Raw genomic sequence first — 16,130 nt, forward strand, 5'->3', positions numbered from 1 at the left:
ATGCAGCAATAACACCCCTCTGATCACAGGTGCATGTCCTTCCTTCTAAAGGAAGTTATTTCAACTCACAAATAACCACATAACAGAGAAATTATGGCTGTGTGACTGTGGTACGAGGTTTCCAAGGTTGTGTCGTTCATCAACAGAAATAATGAGATTCCACTCAGTGCCATCAGGATCTATGCAAGGAGACATTAGAGGCCACATGCAAAAGCTTCGTTCTTCCTGGATGTCAATTGTTTCCTGCTAAAAGACGATGCTGAGGTTGGACATGAGACACAGGAGGGATGTTTTAAAAAAGTAAACCAGTGGGGCATTCAAAAATTAAACAAGTTTCATTTGATAGCTGAGGCTAAAAAACGCAGCTACATAGTAGTTTTCGTCACCTCTTTTGGTTTTTGGAGTGTTTGAGGCCAATGACTACTCGTGTAAAATCAGCAAGGTTCTATAGAAGCATTGCATATCACCCAATTAGGCCTGCAGCATTATTTTCAATAAATATGAATATTAAAAAAAGCTAAATAAAATTGTGTATACATTTTGGAAGCTCTACAGTAGTACAGACAAAAACAGGTTGGTAGATTCAACACTTATGATTTCAGCACATTCTGTCAGCCTGTCCGAACTGAATGTTGCAAAGAAATCACACCTTATGTTCTAAGCAACACGCAAAACAACTGTACTGTGCTGAATTCTTAAACTTTCTGTTTTCCCCTGACTCATGTTTGTAGTGTGTGTGTGTGTGTGTGTGTGTGTGTGTGTGTGTGTGTGAGACATAATCAGGTTTACAGTCCTGACCTGCTAGTTTCTACATACCAGAGATAATTGTGTAAGCTTGACAGACTGAAGGAAGTAATGTAAATCTAAATTCTGGTCTTACACACACACACAGAATCACACACATCCACACTTATTGTATGTTCTATATAAGAAGGTAGAAGGAGGGTATAGAGATATTTATATATGTGCGTATATATATATGCATATGTACACACATGCTCACTGACTAAAAAAGACCAAGTTCACAGAAATGAATGTACTGTGGCTAAAGAAGTTTGTGTGTGTGTTTGTGTGTGTGCGTGCGTGCGCGTGTGCAGTCTCTGTACATGGAAAAAGCTTCGTCTCAAGCAGAAGCGCAGGGACAAAGCTTTTCATTCTGCTCCAAGCATCAAGGAGGATGAGGAGGTAACTTGAGAGCCGTGACCAGGCATGAGAGAGGGGTCTGGGATAAAGGAGACACGCACTGCTGTTCTGAACCAGCCTTTGTTGGTTAGAGCTCCTGTCTCCATCAACCCCCACCATCCTCCTACTTCTCCTCCTCCGCCTCCTCCTTCCCTTGACTTGGTTCTGGGCAGGTAAGCCGATAGGAACCTTGGATTCAGTCCATTCTGTGTACAACGAACAACTCACTGATTCATGACATGAAGCAGAGACAGAAAAAAGGCCCTCACATGAGAGGAGAAGGAAAGTCTGAGCGACGAGTAAAGACGACTGATGGAAACAAGATGAAGAATGAATTTATGATATTCAGCAATTTGAATAGTAGGGACTCTTTAATTATAATTTCATAGAAACTAACTATTATATACATTTGCTCTAAATAAGTGTAATAAATAATTCTTTCCAAAAAACATAACTTTTTATGCTGAAACTATTAGTACTAAATTAGTTTCTTAAAACAGCTAGACAACATTATAAATAATCAAAGTATGGTGAATCATGCTGTTAATATGAATAGAGTTCCCAGGTCATGATTTGAGCTCAGGATGTTGGAAATACATGGATGTTGAATTTCTTGTGCAGATGTTGTTTACTCATGTTGGAAGAAAGTGCAGTTGCTAAATGCATAGTTCCTGAAGAGTTATTAGATGTGTTTCCTTCTGAATATTATTATTATTCTTACTATTATTTTATCCAAATATAAAAAACATCAGTTAATTTCCAAAAAGGTCATATATCAGTGTTTCAAGACTGTAATGTGTCTTTATCCATAGTGACTAATACAATTTTCTAGCTGCTTTCAAATTAATGGCACCAATTGTATCTTTGTTTTATATATATCTGTGTGGGGTTTTGCTTGTTACACAAAACAGCAACACATGGTGCATCTGAAATACAGGATATAAAAGGAGAAGGAGGGAAAGCAGGTCCCTCGTTTCAATAATTCCCATCATTGTTCACACAAGACTGAGCACAGCAGTGGACATCTCTCTCATCCTCTTCCCTCTCCTCACTTCATCCTTTTTTCAATCCATTAAATTCATTAATCATCTATATTTTCTCCGGCTCCTGATAGACCCTAAAGAAAAACACACACGCATGCACACTGACCCATTAGAAGAGTGTTTGCACATTCTCCTTGTGCCAAGTGCCATGAACACACAAGCACATAAAGCTGCATGGTGACAGCCACAATAGGCACATTACTGCACTCTGAGTCATCCCCTCCACCTCCAAGCTGCTGCCCCCATCTCCTGCATACTGCGTTTCTTTCCCTCTTTTCAGTCCTCTCCCTTCCATGATGTGTGGCCTGGCATTAGATCCTCATTTAAAGAAAGGGAGGGACAAGACACTGGTGGCTGTACACCTATAATTTATTATATGGCAAAGCCTAGGTTACAGTTATGGAGTTCAACTGCTGTAGCTGGAACTCTTACTGAACCCTGTTCGGTACAAAATTAAGAGAAGGCAAAGATTCCTCTAAACTATAATGAATCCTTGTAGATGCTGCAGATTTTTTCAGTGGCCTGTATTACTGCAGCCACATCTATATAATAATCAAATTAATTGTTCTCTTAAATCGAAGCGGTTGTGGTAATTATTTGTATTGATTCAGCTATTTCAGAGGACATGTCATTTTAATAAGAGAAGGTCAGAGACAAGTGTGCATGAATATCGTACTGTTCATGAATCACAAAGTACTTTGAGCATTAAGGCTCATGACAGTGGTGACGATGTAAGTTGTGCATAAAATGATCACTCGGATATTCTCAACTAGAATGGCCTCAGGATCCATGAATTATTCTCTGGAAAAATCAATAAGGTTGAAAAAAATCTTGGATCCACGTCAAAATTTGATAGTTTCTTCCTATTGGGCAATGCCCCACCCCTTTCCAAAATGCCATGGAAATCGGTTGAGTAGTTGTGTAATCCTGCTAAATGACAAACAAACAAGTGCAGAATAAAACTTAACCTCCTAGGCGGTGGAGGTAATTATGTCATTGTAGTCATGGCACACTGCAACATATTTTTGTTGAATATTCTAGAAATGTATTAAACTTAAGTTAAGTACTAAAGGCCGAACTGATGGCCTCACGTTATTTTCCACTTGTCTCTTCCACTCAGCGACCTTCACTATTGATGTCATGTGTTTATCTACTGAGGTAAGACTTCAGTTTGGACCATTTGTCCTCACAACTGAGATGCAGACACACACACACACACCTCACGGTGTGTCTGGTTCACACCAGCACACAGTGCACTTTCAGCCTGGACCAACTAAACTAACCCTGTCAGCCCTCACACTGACCCGATTGTCTGCTGTCTGTCTCTCTCACACACACAGTGTTCACATGCTCAATATTAGAACAGAAACTACTTTCATGTCCTGTGGCGATGAAGCTCTGCCGGTTCTTTCTATGAGATCATTCAAGGTGTCTGACAGTGCTTAAATATCTAAAATAAAGTGTGGCACTTAACAAAGTCCCATCTCAATGTCTCAGCTGTTTCAGTCCCTTACACCACAGGTTGAACTAACTTATTTTTGTGTCCGTGTGGTGCTGTATGTATTTGAGTGTGTTTCTCTCCCCCTGACCTCCCCTCACCTTGTTTCTGTGACATGAGAGAAAATTCTCCCAACCCGGCTGGTACAAGCTCTCCACATGGTTACATGTCACCAAATGCTGCTCAGCAGTTCCCAATTGGATTATTGCACAAAACCGTTTTCTTTTTTAACAATGCTAATCGTTGGATTAGTATCATAAGGTCTCTTTTGCTAAGAACAAGAGAAAGAATGCAGCAGTATTAGAGGCTGTGTGCGCTGCAGAAACACACCAAACAAGAATTCCACTTTATTAGTTAACTTGAGCCTCATTTTTGACATAATTTCCACTGGATGTAAAAAAAAAACAAACTCTACCCTCAAAAAAACATGTAGATCAGGAGCCACAAGCTTTCAGGCGATCAGTTTTCTAAACTGTTGTTTAAACAGTTTTTTGCTGATGAAATTGAAATGTGAGCTCTCTCACAATGAGCTGTGAGAGTTACAGAATATTTGTCATCTTCTTTTTTATCTTTTTCATTTCATCCTATCTTGGAAACAGAAGCAGATTTCTTTAACAAGTGTGTAATCATTAGACTGATCCTTTATTTCCTTCATCAGGGTCAACAGTTTCCAGCTAAAACGGTTAGTATCAGTGTTCTAAATCTGAATTATTACAATAATGAATTACTGCGCTTAACTTAGAATTTAAAAGATGATTTAGTTTTTAGTTTTGAACAAATTCTAACAATAATCCTGAAAGCCATGATAGTTTTGGTCATTATATGATAATATTACATTTTCTTCTCTTGCCCTCGTGTTCCCAGATTTCCAAAATTAAATTGATGTGGGTGTTGGGATTATTAATAGTAATTATGGTTAAAATGATCGGATCAATCTAAAGTCCTGAATGAATTATGAAGTATCTCGAAGCTACTCCTACACTGGAGACTTTTGGGTCGTGTTACTTTCTGGCTGCTTTGTTTTTCTGTTTTGTCATTTTCTTGTCTCTTTGTGATAAACTCCCATCCCTTGGTCATAGATTTGTATCTTTTGTGGCTGTTATGTGTCTTTTTGTTTCTTCTTGGCTCCTGTCTGGATGTTTTGTGTCTGTTTGTATTCATTTTCTTTGTCTTTGTCATGATTGAGCCCCTGGTGGACTTTTGGTAAATCCGTTCAGTATCACAGATTTGTGTTTACTTTGCATCTCTATGTGGTTATTTTCTGTGTCTTTGTGGTAGCTTTGTGTCTCTCTGTGACTTCACAACAAAAAATATTGACAGCCACTTCAAACAGAGACTCTGTGCCAGGGGCCACTGGATCTGTCCCCTGCAGGCTCCTGACCATAATAAATTGGAATTATCCTCCGATACACCTGGCAATGCATCAGATTAGATCTTTTTGTGCATTGTATCCTATATTTTATTCACCTCTTTGTTCTTTCATGATAACACTTCAAATGTCCATCTACTATGCCACCTCTGCGTCTGATAGATATCCTGTCACTTTGCTATCAGGCAGCGGTTTGTGCTTTGAATAATCAAATGGCCTTGTGTGGCCTAAGCTTCCCTTGTAGCACAGTGCCAGCAGCCAGGAGACACCAGGCACGGTCAGTCATGCAAAGCTGTTCCGCTACCATGCAAATCAGCACACATGCCTGCGCGCACACACACGCACACACACGCGCCCACACGCACACGCACGCGCACGCACGCGCACGCACACACACACACACACAGAGAGGGACTTTCGGGAGCAGAACTGATACATGTTGTTGTGAGTCTCCCTTCTTAGAAATAACCAGTTTCCTTTTCAGAAGTAAAGTTTAATTAGATTAAATATTTATAGTTTCAGGTGGGAGTCCAGAGTCTGCTGCGTTTGGACAGAGCTATCTGTTATCTTCACTCTGTCATCAAATGTCATGTTCTTTCCCTTGTATGTGCACCTGTCACTTTCTTGCTAATTGAGTGGCATTTATTCATTGACCAACAAAGCTCTTCGGGTGATAAGCGCGGCGTGTTTGCACGGTGGCTCTGACACATACAGTACAGCCGGCTTTTCAATAATCCGAGCAGCTGCAGGAGAAAAACATCCCCGTCAGATCAGTTCAGGGGATGAAAGTGTAGCTGTAGCATCCGCACCTATTAATGATTTCAAACATGGAACTGGGTTGATTTCAGATATACAATACAACCTTCGCTCACACTGGGTGTGATCAGGGCCCACTGTTTGCTTTACAGTTAGTGTGTGTGTGTGTGTGTGTGTTGAGAATACATGTGCAGAAGAGTGAGGTAAACAGGAGGTGGTGTGTATGATCCCATTCCCAGGGCCAAACTGCTTCTCCTGAGAGAGAGATAAAGAAACAGCCCCCTTCCACAGCGGAGGTGGAAACAATGGCCTGGGCAGGGGCTCTCCTTCATAGCTCTGTGTGTGTGTGTGTGTGTGTGTGTGCTTGCATTGTGTCCAGGTATTATTCATGTTGTGGGGACAAAAAGCAAGTCCACGTAAAGCAAATTATTACATTTTAAGATGAAGACGTGCTAAGGTTTATGTTTAGTTAATGTTTATGTTTGGGTTTAGGTTTAAGCTAGGGTTAGGTTATGGCAGGTTTAGTTTAGGTTAAGGTTATGGAGGCACAACTCTGTGTATGGGTGTCTGTGTGTGCGTGTGTGTGTGTGTCTTCATGCCTATTTGACACTTTATTAATTTTAGGTGCAAGTTGATCATTAACTGGCGCAGCATGTTAAACTAATATCCTCGGTGAAAGACTAAAGTGTTACATTCTATAAATGAATAAACAGCCGTGTGCTTCCTGTGTATCCACCACTGGATATGACACAGCAGCTCACTGTTTGTTAAAACTGTGTTGCAACTCATTAGTCTGCAGTCATGTCTGATAATCTAGCAACGTGACCAAAGACGACACTATTGGGACTCAACAGGTTCTCACTTGTCTTTGCAGACACACTCGCACAAACACTCCCAGTGACGTCAGCCCACGACGCTGTGCATCCCAGTCATGACGAAATATGATGAGTTGTTGGCATTGAAACAGAAGAAGACACACCTTTTTGGAAAACTAGGCGAAGGGAAGCACAAAGTAAAACCTGACCATTCAACATGTTAGCTGTGCTCCTCTGTAGCTGCTCGACTGTCACTGTAGTCTCATCTTCATGGAAACACATGAATCTTTATAGCGGAGGTAACCACTTGACAAATGCCAGTAAAGGATTTTTGACTCATTTCGAAAGTATACCTCCTGGCTCGTTGTTTACTTCAGATTAGGGTTTATATTCAATCATTGATTATAGTCATATTTCATCACTCAGTTGATAATGTGAAGAAAAAGTGCCACCCCGACAGGGACGAGGGGGATAGAAGAGGTGGATGAGTGCAAAGAGAGGGAAGTATATTAACAAGAGGAAGAGGAGGCCAAGCGTGAGAAGAAGGTGACGATAAGGCAGGCTGCAGGAACTGGAGATAAGCGGATAAGGAGAGAGGGGAGGACAGGATCTAGAGAGGGAACAGCACGAGAGAAGGAAGAGATGGAAGTTGTTCTCATGACGATGCTGAGAGGAAACAGATGTCATCATGGAGGAGAGGAGAGGAGAGGAGAGGAAAAGAAAGGAACATAACCAAATGCAAAAAAGGAAAGGAAAGGAACGTAAAGAAAAGGAAAGTAACCGGAAGGAACAGGAAGGAAAGGAAAGGAAAGGAACAGAACAGAACAGAACAGAACAGAACAGAACAGAACAGAACAGAACAGAACGGAAAGGAAAGGAAAGGAATGGCAAGGAAAGGAAAGGAATGGAACGGAAAGGAAAGGAAAAGAGCGGAGTGGAACTGAACCAAACGGAATGGAAAGGAAAGACATTCTCAAAGCCAAAACTTGAAATGAAAATGAACACTATAGGTGGGGTGTAAAATGAGGAAAGGAAATAATGACAGAGGGAAAACAGAAGGGGGTCAGTAAAACGGTGAACACATCAGAGATGCATCACACTCATGGTTTTTAGGCCAAACAATTAGTTCTTGTTCCACAGGAGGAGGAGAGGGGGTTTGTGCTACAGATGGAGACGGCCGGCTATATTAGATTTTGGCAAACGTGACTGCGAGGTACAGAGCCAAGCCAGGCTTTATTGAGGCGTGGGAAGAGTGGGGTCCAGATACTGGTGGGTTTACTGGCCTGAGAGCCTGAGTGGGGGTGGTTTAATGCTCAGGTCACAAGACTATAGGCCGAACCTGTAGAATGGCCATTAACTCCTGGATGGCGTTGGAAGGTTGAGTGTGCTCCTCCACAGAGAAGTGAATGGAAAAACGTGTCAATGGAACACAAGGAGGGAGCCTGTGAATAAACAGGGCCGGTGACTCACCCTTTCCGGGATGGGAGAGATGACCGTGGGCGGGGGTGTGGGGTACTTCAGTACCCCTCTAAACACACCAGTGTGGGCATTCATGCGTGCACACAGTCCAACGCATGTCGCACTCAGTTGACCAAACCAGGACAAGCTGTCTATTGTCCAGCTCTCCCACCTAAAGCTCCGAGCAGGGCAGGAGTTTTGTGTTTAGGGGATTTTGGAGGATTTGTGAATGTGTGTGTGTGTGTGAGCGCTAACAGGACTTGAAAAAGATCAGGTTATGAGCATGTTTTTGTTTGTGGGAATGAAGGTATTCTCCTCTAAGAGACAAATTATGTATTATCTTGCGCTACCACTTCAGTTAAACTACAAAGTGTTAATGTGTTCAAAGTAATTCAACTCATAACACCGGCTGCTCAGGAGTTAGAGCGGGTCATCCACTAACCAGAGGTCAGCATTTCGATCCCTGGCTCCTTTATTCCACATTCCATAGTGTCCTTGGGTAAGACACTGAATGCCAAAATTGATGTGTGATAAAGAAAGTCTTGTATATAGATACATGACTAGAGAAGTGCATAATTTCCCCAGAATTCAATTTTTCTCTTTAATTTAAAGCAGTGCAATGTCTCTCCTGTCGCTAAGAGAGAGAATGGAACTGTTGGAAGCGGTGAGGTAAAACAAAACAAAAATAAATCTAATTTCATTTCTAAATTTGATTCAGTGGTGCAGGAACCACATACGGGTTCCCAGTGTATATTTAAAATCCTGATGTGGAATCAACATTCCTCTTTGTCTAAAAATAAAGAAAACATTAGATGGGTGTTGACGTGTTAGAATAAATGTGAGACTGTGGCATTGATACTGATACAGACTAAGGTTTGGTTATTAGTGTGACTGTACCGCTGTGTCACACTGTCTTATAGTATTATTTTTTTGACTCTTGACTGAAACTGAAAATGTCTGAAGTTGAAGCTGTCCCTCACGGAACTGCATCAGCATCCTGATGTTTACTGTGCGGTCAAAAATTCTCCAGCTGACCAATAACATCTTTGCTTTGTACATCCTGCTTGGCAGTAATTTTATGAAAGTCATGGACAGGTGACTGGTGTGGAGAATATGCTGTGACGTATAAGTTGCTGTTCTTATTAGTCATGGATAAGAGCTTATTGTTGTCACTGTTTTATATGTGTGATGGATTTCGCACTGATCCACAAAAAGCCAACAATTCAAATTCAAAGTCACCTTGGCCCATTTACTTTAGTCAATGTGACCCACATTAAAGAGTAATAGTGCCTCTGTGCTATTTGCATTGGATTAAATGTCCAAAAGTGATTATTTTAATGTACTGCAGTGTGAAAAAATATGTCCCTTTATTTTTACAGCAATGAAGCAATTAAAAGGGTTTTGAACAAGAGAATTAAGAGTGTAATCTAAGGTGAGAGGCTTTTATTGTGAAAACAGCTGCATGGACTGTTGTGTCAAACGTTACTGACTTGGCTGATCAAGCTTTTGTCTGTAATGGATGTAATAAAAAGTGATGTTTAGCATTGGTGGAGTGATATGTTGCAATGATGTAATGTGCAACTTAAACTGGGGGAGTTAAGTTGTCCCATGTTGTGGATTTGGACATTAATGTGCTCTTGCTGTAGCCACAGCCCTGAAGTGAGTTGTTGTTAAGGCAAGAGGAGGAGAACCCTGCTTCACAGTAAGAAACACCTCTAACTTGTTCCAACCACATTTGTTCCCATCGAATGGAAACTCCACAGCTCCTGATCCCAGCCTCGCCCACTGCTGTACAGTGCGTCCAACTGACACTCTGTGGCATCCAGCCTCAGATTCACATCCCTGCAGAATTTGCTTATTGCACTTGATTAAACAAAGTGCATGAGAGGGAACGACTCGTGTGAAGGGAGAAAACAAAGAGTGGCATGCACATAAATACAGATTAGCAAAGTGGCTGAAGGGAGAGCTACCGGTATTTCCTGGAAGATTTGCAGTTGTGGAGAGTTTCACAAAGCAGCTCAGAGTAGGCTGTGGAAACCTGCTGATCCAATCACCTGCCAACCTAATGGGCAGATAAAAACACAAGCTCCTGCTCAAACTACCACCTGAATGAAGGATTACATTATGTCTTGCATATGTTTTATACTGTGGGAGCCCGTAACCTAACATCATCACTGTGCAGGTTTGGTAGTCGGTACTTGGTATGATTACTAACACTTCTCAAATTAAGAACATATTCCCCATAACACTCATTGCTTCCTGTTGTTAAGAGGATGTCACTGCTTCTCTCCCCTCACTAAACCCTGCACATAACTGTTTTGAAGGTTTTCCTTTTTTGATTTAATAATGAGGATACATTTGTTTGAAGCCAATATTCCCACATGTCATTTACTCTTCCACCTACAACCTTCTGAGAAACTCACATGAAGTCTCTGAAGTGTGTGCTGCAAACCGGGACCCTATCTGTGTGGGTGCAAACTTTTTTTCATAATCAACTTTCGGACACTTTTTAAAAATTCAATTCAGTTAAAAACCAAGGCAGGATTGAAAATGTTTCAACACCTTGTTTTTTAAACAAAACATGTTTTTTATGGTGCTTTCCATTAAAGGCCTGGGTAATAGAAGCCTGTGACTTTAAATTGACAGCTACAGAGAGTAATCTTCAATGAAGCGTTCAGCAGGGAGACTAAATTTGGCCCGATGTGTTCTTTTGGCATGAAATGCAAAACACCGAAGTTGCAGTGATGAGAAGTGAAAGGGACTTTTGACATCAAATCTTTAGAAAGGTTACAGACTTTGAGGACTTTGTCTTCTGACATAGTGAAGCATTGAGCAGGTATATTATATGTGAAATGCTGATCCTTGACTTCGCTCATGACTGATCAGCAACAGGCTCCATACTTAGAGTCTGTTTCACTGAATAATAAAGTGAAGATTCTCCTCAAAGTGGAGCTGTTTATTTTTAACTGCATCCATCCACAGAGTGTATATAAAGATGGACGACGTGTTTCCAGTTCTTCCCACTATCTGGTAAATGAACACCGCCGTTTTACGCATTTAGATACAGCGACATTGAGGGCCGATTGATACAAACACTCAACCAATCAGGAGTCAGTCTCTTGACTTGAACGTACCTCAGCGTAATAACGATCTAGAGTGACAGAAACAATCTTTCAGAAAAATTATATTACATAAGATTTTTTTGTTTGACCCATACATTAACATGGAGGAGGCGGGATTTACGACCTACATCGAGGCCAGCCACCAGGTGGTGATCAAGGTGCCTTGTTTTCACTTTTGAGGAGCCGTCATGTCATCCATTTTTATAAACAGTGGTATACAGGGTAAACTGTGAGGAGCTGACATATAGAGACAAGCACCTACCCACCTACGAGCAATTCAGGGTCGCCAGGTTTACGAAGTGGGAGGAAACAAGAGAAAAAACCAGCAGACACAACGACAAGATGCCAACTTCACCACAGAAAGACCCTGACTGACTTGCAGGTTTGAACCCAGAACCTTTTTGCCATGAGGCGAAATGTGCTAACCACTGAACCACCATGCCATGTCGAGGAATGACATCAAATCACATGTAAAGTGCTGCAGTTATTGAACATGCATTTCTTCCGTTTAAACTGTTCCTGCAGCACATGTTTTGCTGGTGGATAAAACTGACTGTGTCCCTGAGCCCATCAAACATCTCTGTTAGTCCGCTGTGCTGCTGGACGTGGCGAAACAAAAGCCTAATTGAACTCACTGTACTCCTCCAACTGTGTGAGGGAGACATGCTAATTGCTATAATTAGACCCGGAGCACAAAAATGTGACATTTTGTACATTTCCCCAGGGTCTGTCCCAGCTATTTGTCCAGCCTGCGGGACGAAACTCTTTCATTTAGCTACGAGAACAGCCGAGTGTCAACAAAGGTTTGGGTGGAACACTAGGACAGACAGTGGAAGAGACGGAAAACAACTTTTAACTGCTCATGCGAGAAAAAGCTTTAACACAGTTGTGAACGTGTGGCAGGAGGGACTCGCACATGAACACCTGGAGAGAGCATGTCCACTTTTACCTGACGTGCCACCCTCCCCAGTTAACACACACACACACAATCACACACTTCCTACCTTCGTGTCAACAATGGAGCAGGCGATTTGTTTGACATAGGCCAGGTCGGCAGTTTGGGGCATCAGGACAGATTCTCTGGTCAGGCCAATCTGGATGATGAAGGACACCCCCGCTGGAGTGGGAGGCACTGGTGGCATCGCAGTCGCACCAGGACCCTGCCATGCTGTCAGGTCTATCACAGGAAATCCACCCTGAGCAGGCATCGAGGGCATGGGCATGGGGGTCTGCTGCATCACGGCTGAGCTTGGTGGTGAGGAGCCCCCCGGAGGAAAGAAGACCTGGGCCATGGCCCCTGAGGGCATACAGGGGCTCGCGTTAGCCATTCAGGGTCCTGTCTGCTGCCTCTCAGCACACTCTTACAAACACACGCCCAGCTTCAGTCTGGAGTTCCCAGAGAGCCCACACTCATTCAAACTGTCTCAGTGGAGGAGAGAGGGGCACACACACTGAAACATGAACACACACACACTGAGTAGAGTCCTGGTTCCTCTGCGTCCTGTGTCCACCCCCTCCCAGTGGATCAAGGAAGAAATCCTTATCCAGGAAGCGATGGTTTTTCCTCCTCTGACGCTCTCTCTCTTTCTCTCCTTGTCAGACTTCTATTACTGCCCAGGCATGACAGGCATGAGCAGAGTGTGTGTGTGAGACTCGAGAGAAAACACACACTGAGGGAGAAAAACCAACCCTCCTGCTGCTCGTCCTCCCCCACCTCCTTCCCTCCTCGTCCAGAAGAAGCTCCTCTGCAGAGGAGAAAGTCCAAATGTTTGAGTGTGGAACTCACCGGGGCGTGGGAGAGAACACAAAAACAAATGGCAAACTTTTGTTGTGCTCTTCCCCCACCAGCTAAGTTACAAAATGGCCTCCTTAAACAGGAAATTGTGAGAAAGAAGGAGAGCAAGAGGCTGCACTCCTTTTTTTTTCTTTACGAGTCTTGCCCTGTTTCAGTTTCAGCCCCAGTTCAGTGTTTTCTGTAAAAGCCCAGAGAGAGAGAGAGAGAGAGAGAGAGAAAAAGAGAGATCTGTCTGAGGGTACCTCCCACTCCCCCTCCCTCCTGCCCTCTCATCTATGATCTTACACAGCCAAGGAGGAAGTGAAATGACTGACACGGCCTGGAACCAATAGGCTCTCAGAAAATCCCGCCTCTCTCTGACTCCCTTCACTCCCAAACATCCCCCTCCTCCATTTCCTCTCTCTCTCACTCTCTCTCTCTCCCTTCCTTGGTCTTGTTTGCTCCTTCCCTGGGAAGAGGCCAGCTCAGATCCTCTTACGCTGCCGGAGGCGGGCAGCTCCACACTGAACACAGAAACCCTCAAATCTCCTCCTCATCTTCCCTCTCACTACTTTCCGTCCCTCTGTCTGTGAAACTGGATTTCCTGCCTGACTTTCAGTCTGTCACCCATTCTGCAGATTAACATCACATGTATCGCAGGGTTAATTGCATAGAAGGTTTCAGTAAAATTCATAACCTTGGTGTAGAAAAGCACTTTTCTTAAAGGTCCAGTGTGTAAGATTTAGGTGAAAGGAATGTAAAATAATCCTAGTGATGTTTTCACTAGTATGAAATCATCTAAATTGTACCAATGGCCCTAGAATGAACCATTTTATGTTTACATCGGGACTTGGTCGTCCCTACAGAGGAGGCCCTGTTTTTTACAGAAGTCTAGACAACTGAGGGCTATCACAGGTTCCCTCTCATGTTTGGAGGGGGAGGTGAGGGCTATTCAGCTGCAACATGAAACTTCACCACTAGATATCACTAAATACTACACACTGAAACTTAAACAGAGTCACAAAGATAAACGGAGATTAAAAGAACAGCATTTAAAAGGAGACAGATATGAAGTTAGACACAAAATGAAACACAACATATGTCAAACATGCATAAAATTTGTGTTACAATTTGTTTTAAGAAGAGATTTAAAAGACACTAAGAATGTTGCCTGTCTCGTCTCACAGATCTAAGAGAAAATAAGGAACAAAGGACTCTGCACCACTGATTTCATTTTCTAGAGATAGATAGAGGTAATATTGACACTCACGAACCATATGAAGTTCATCCTCTTCCGCTTATTCTCTTCCCAGGACTATTTTATTGTGATTCTCTCTGTGATGCAATCTTAAAATTTTAGATCCATTAAACCAAATTCACTTCAGGCAGCAGAATTTACGGCAACAGTGGTGCTAGAAGAGTTCTGACTCAGCAACTGAAAACAATGTTAGAGGATGCCTCTTTCCACCACAGGAGGGCCCTGTTTGGTAAAGTGACATGCAGTGGACATGCAGTCATGGAGCTACTGTTGCCATTTAAATAGGAGATTCGATCTCATCTTACAAATAAATACAACCACAGGTAAAAAAGTTTGATGACATCAAAATGTTACATAAATAGGGAAATACAACATCAACATTAAGAGACAAGATGTACGACATTAAAACACACACACACGTGAATCACACATTTCTAAGATGAAATATAAAATATTATTTGGAGTAACTTAACTCCGTCCTCTGAAAAAGAACACTGGATTTAGCGTTAAGCCCCTGAATTTCATAGGTATCCCTCCGTACCTCTTATCCTTCAAAGTTCACAGGGAGAGTGGGAGCCAATCCCAGCTGACATTAGGCAAGAAGCGGGGTGCATCTCGGACATGTCGCTGGAGTTCTTTTGGGAGTTCAAATTTTAAACAGCTGCCTTTACAAACCATTGATTTCGGTTTTAAACAACAGGCATCTATTAAAAACTACCAATGAGACATCCCATCATTAACCCAGCTCTTGACCATAAATCAAGGTTTAATGTTATATGTTATCGCTGTAATTGTTACATTGGATGTCATAGTTCCCCCTCCTCCGGTGGCATCTTTCCCTGTGTTTCCCATTTTTCCCCCTTCCTTGTGTCTCCTGTGGTTTCTCCCTTTGTTGTCTCTCTGTTGGTTTGTCCCGTGGGCATGGCCTGGAGTCCAGAAGCTGGCAGACCAGTACCTCATCATTCAATCACCCCTGCAGTATATCAACCCTGGCTTACCATCCACTCCTCGTCTGTTCGTACCCTCCCCTCAGTGGAAGCCCGGTCGTCAGTTCGCTGGACTTCTACCACAGCATTACCACCCTACCTCCCTCCTGCCTCGACCCCTGGATTCATTCCCATCATTCTCTGGACCATTCTCCCCTGCCTGCTCTCCCTGCATTATCTTGTGTGTGTATATCATAGTGTTTGCTGTGAATAAACCTTGTTTATTCTTTGAAGACTGTCTGGTTCTGTTCTGGGGTCCAATCCCTTGTGGATCTTAACAGGATAATAATGGGACGTGGTTTGAAGAAGTGAATGTGCAGTGTTGTGAAACTGAATTTCCCCTGCCAGGACAATGAACTAACCAACTAACTAAGGAGTTGCATTATGGGAAGTCTAGGTATAGAGGTATAAATGTGTTTTTAAGAAACTAAACGGCTTCCGTCTCTTGAAAGTTCTCATATTCTCCATAGACACGTTATGCAAAATAGGAAGAAGACCTGTGCCTGAGGTTGTGGTCTTTAGACATTTACTTTGTGTGAGAGGAGTAACTCTTGAGTTGATGTATAACTAGCCGTGGGGTAGGACGGCTGAAGCTGGTGGGTTATCTAAGTTAGTTCCTAAAGTTTTATTTGGATAGCTGATGCAGGCCCTGAAGCATAGATTGAATACATTACCCAAACAACAAAGAAACAAGTGGCTTCTTTAAGTTTAAGACAGATGGTCTAAAAATAAGTCTTATTTATTAGTTTTGGTGATTATAAATGTCATTTGGAAGTCTTCATGTATTTCATTAGCCTAATGTGACGGATGAGTCCAGAATGCTTCTGGTTGTTTTTGCAGGTTTGTTGAACACAGAGGAAAGAAAGACA

General features: G+C 42.4%; 1 protein-coding gene across 1 annotated transcript in view; it reads right to left on the reverse strand.

The window, feature by feature from the left end:
- The window catches only part of prkd2 (protein kinase D2), a 31,690-nt gene extending 17,853 nt beyond the window's left edge, over window positions 1–13,837 (reverse strand). Inside the window, exon 1 of the mRNA XM_020088246.2 lies at window positions 12,248–13,837. Coding sequence (XP_019943805.1) covers window positions 12,248–12,571 — 324 coding nt within the window. The 5' untranslated portion in view covers window positions 12,572–13,837. The remainder of the gene's footprint in view (window positions 1–12,247) is intronic.
- Between the last annotated feature and the right edge of the window lie 2,293 nt (window positions 13,838–16,130).

This window comes from Paralichthys olivaceus, chromosome 11 (genome assembly GCF_024713975.1).
Source record: "Paralichthys olivaceus isolate ysfri-2021 chromosome 11, ASM2471397v2, whole genome shotgun sequence".
In the NCBI taxonomy this organism is placed as follows: Eukaryota; Metazoa; Chordata; class Actinopteri; order Pleuronectiformes; family Paralichthyidae; genus Paralichthys; species Paralichthys olivaceus.